This window comes from Charadrius vociferus, unplaced genomic scaffold (assembly GCF_000708025.1).
Source record: "Charadrius vociferus isolate BGI_N301 unplaced genomic scaffold, ASM70802v2 scaffold1041, whole genome shotgun sequence".
In the NCBI taxonomy this organism is placed as follows: domain Eukaryota; kingdom Metazoa; phylum Chordata; class Aves; order Charadriiformes; family Charadriidae; genus Charadrius; species Charadrius vociferus.
Window position 1 is genome coordinate 970,677 of NW_009646843.1, and position 343 is coordinate 971,019.

At 51.0% G+C, this 343-nt stretch overlaps 1 protein-coding gene across 1 annotated transcript in view; it reads right to left on the reverse strand.

Annotated features, from left to right (window-relative positions):
- Positions 1–158, reverse strand: part of LOC104293920 (transcription factor COE1-like) — a 2,968-nt gene extending 2,810 nt beyond the window's left edge. The window contains exon 1 of the mRNA XM_009893472.1: positions 25–158. Within this exon, the coding sequence (XP_009891774.1) occupies positions 25–158 (134 nt within the window). The remainder of the gene's footprint in view (positions 1–24) is intronic.
- Positions 159–343: the final 185 nt, after the last annotated feature.

Consider the following 343-nt stretch of genomic DNA (forward strand, 5'->3'; position numbering starts at 1 on the left):
GGCGGGGCCGGGGAGCCTGCCTACCTCTGAGCGGCCGTGCTGGCGTCCAGGACGCCGGCTCCCTGCATCCACGTCCGCACCGCGTTCATCCCCGCGCCGAGGGGCTCTTCCTTCATGCTGCTCCCACTCCGCTGGATGCTTTCCTGAATCCCAAACATGAATCAGAAACAACAGCGCAAATCTTCCTTCTTTACTCAAAAAAAAAAAAAAAAGTGATAAAATCGCCAGGCGGACTGTTATATATGGGGTTTTTTTTCTCTCTTTTTCTCTCTCTCTGCAGCTGATCTCTGGAATCAAAGCAAGTCAGAGAAAGCAAACACAGGCACGCACATTAAAAAAAAAA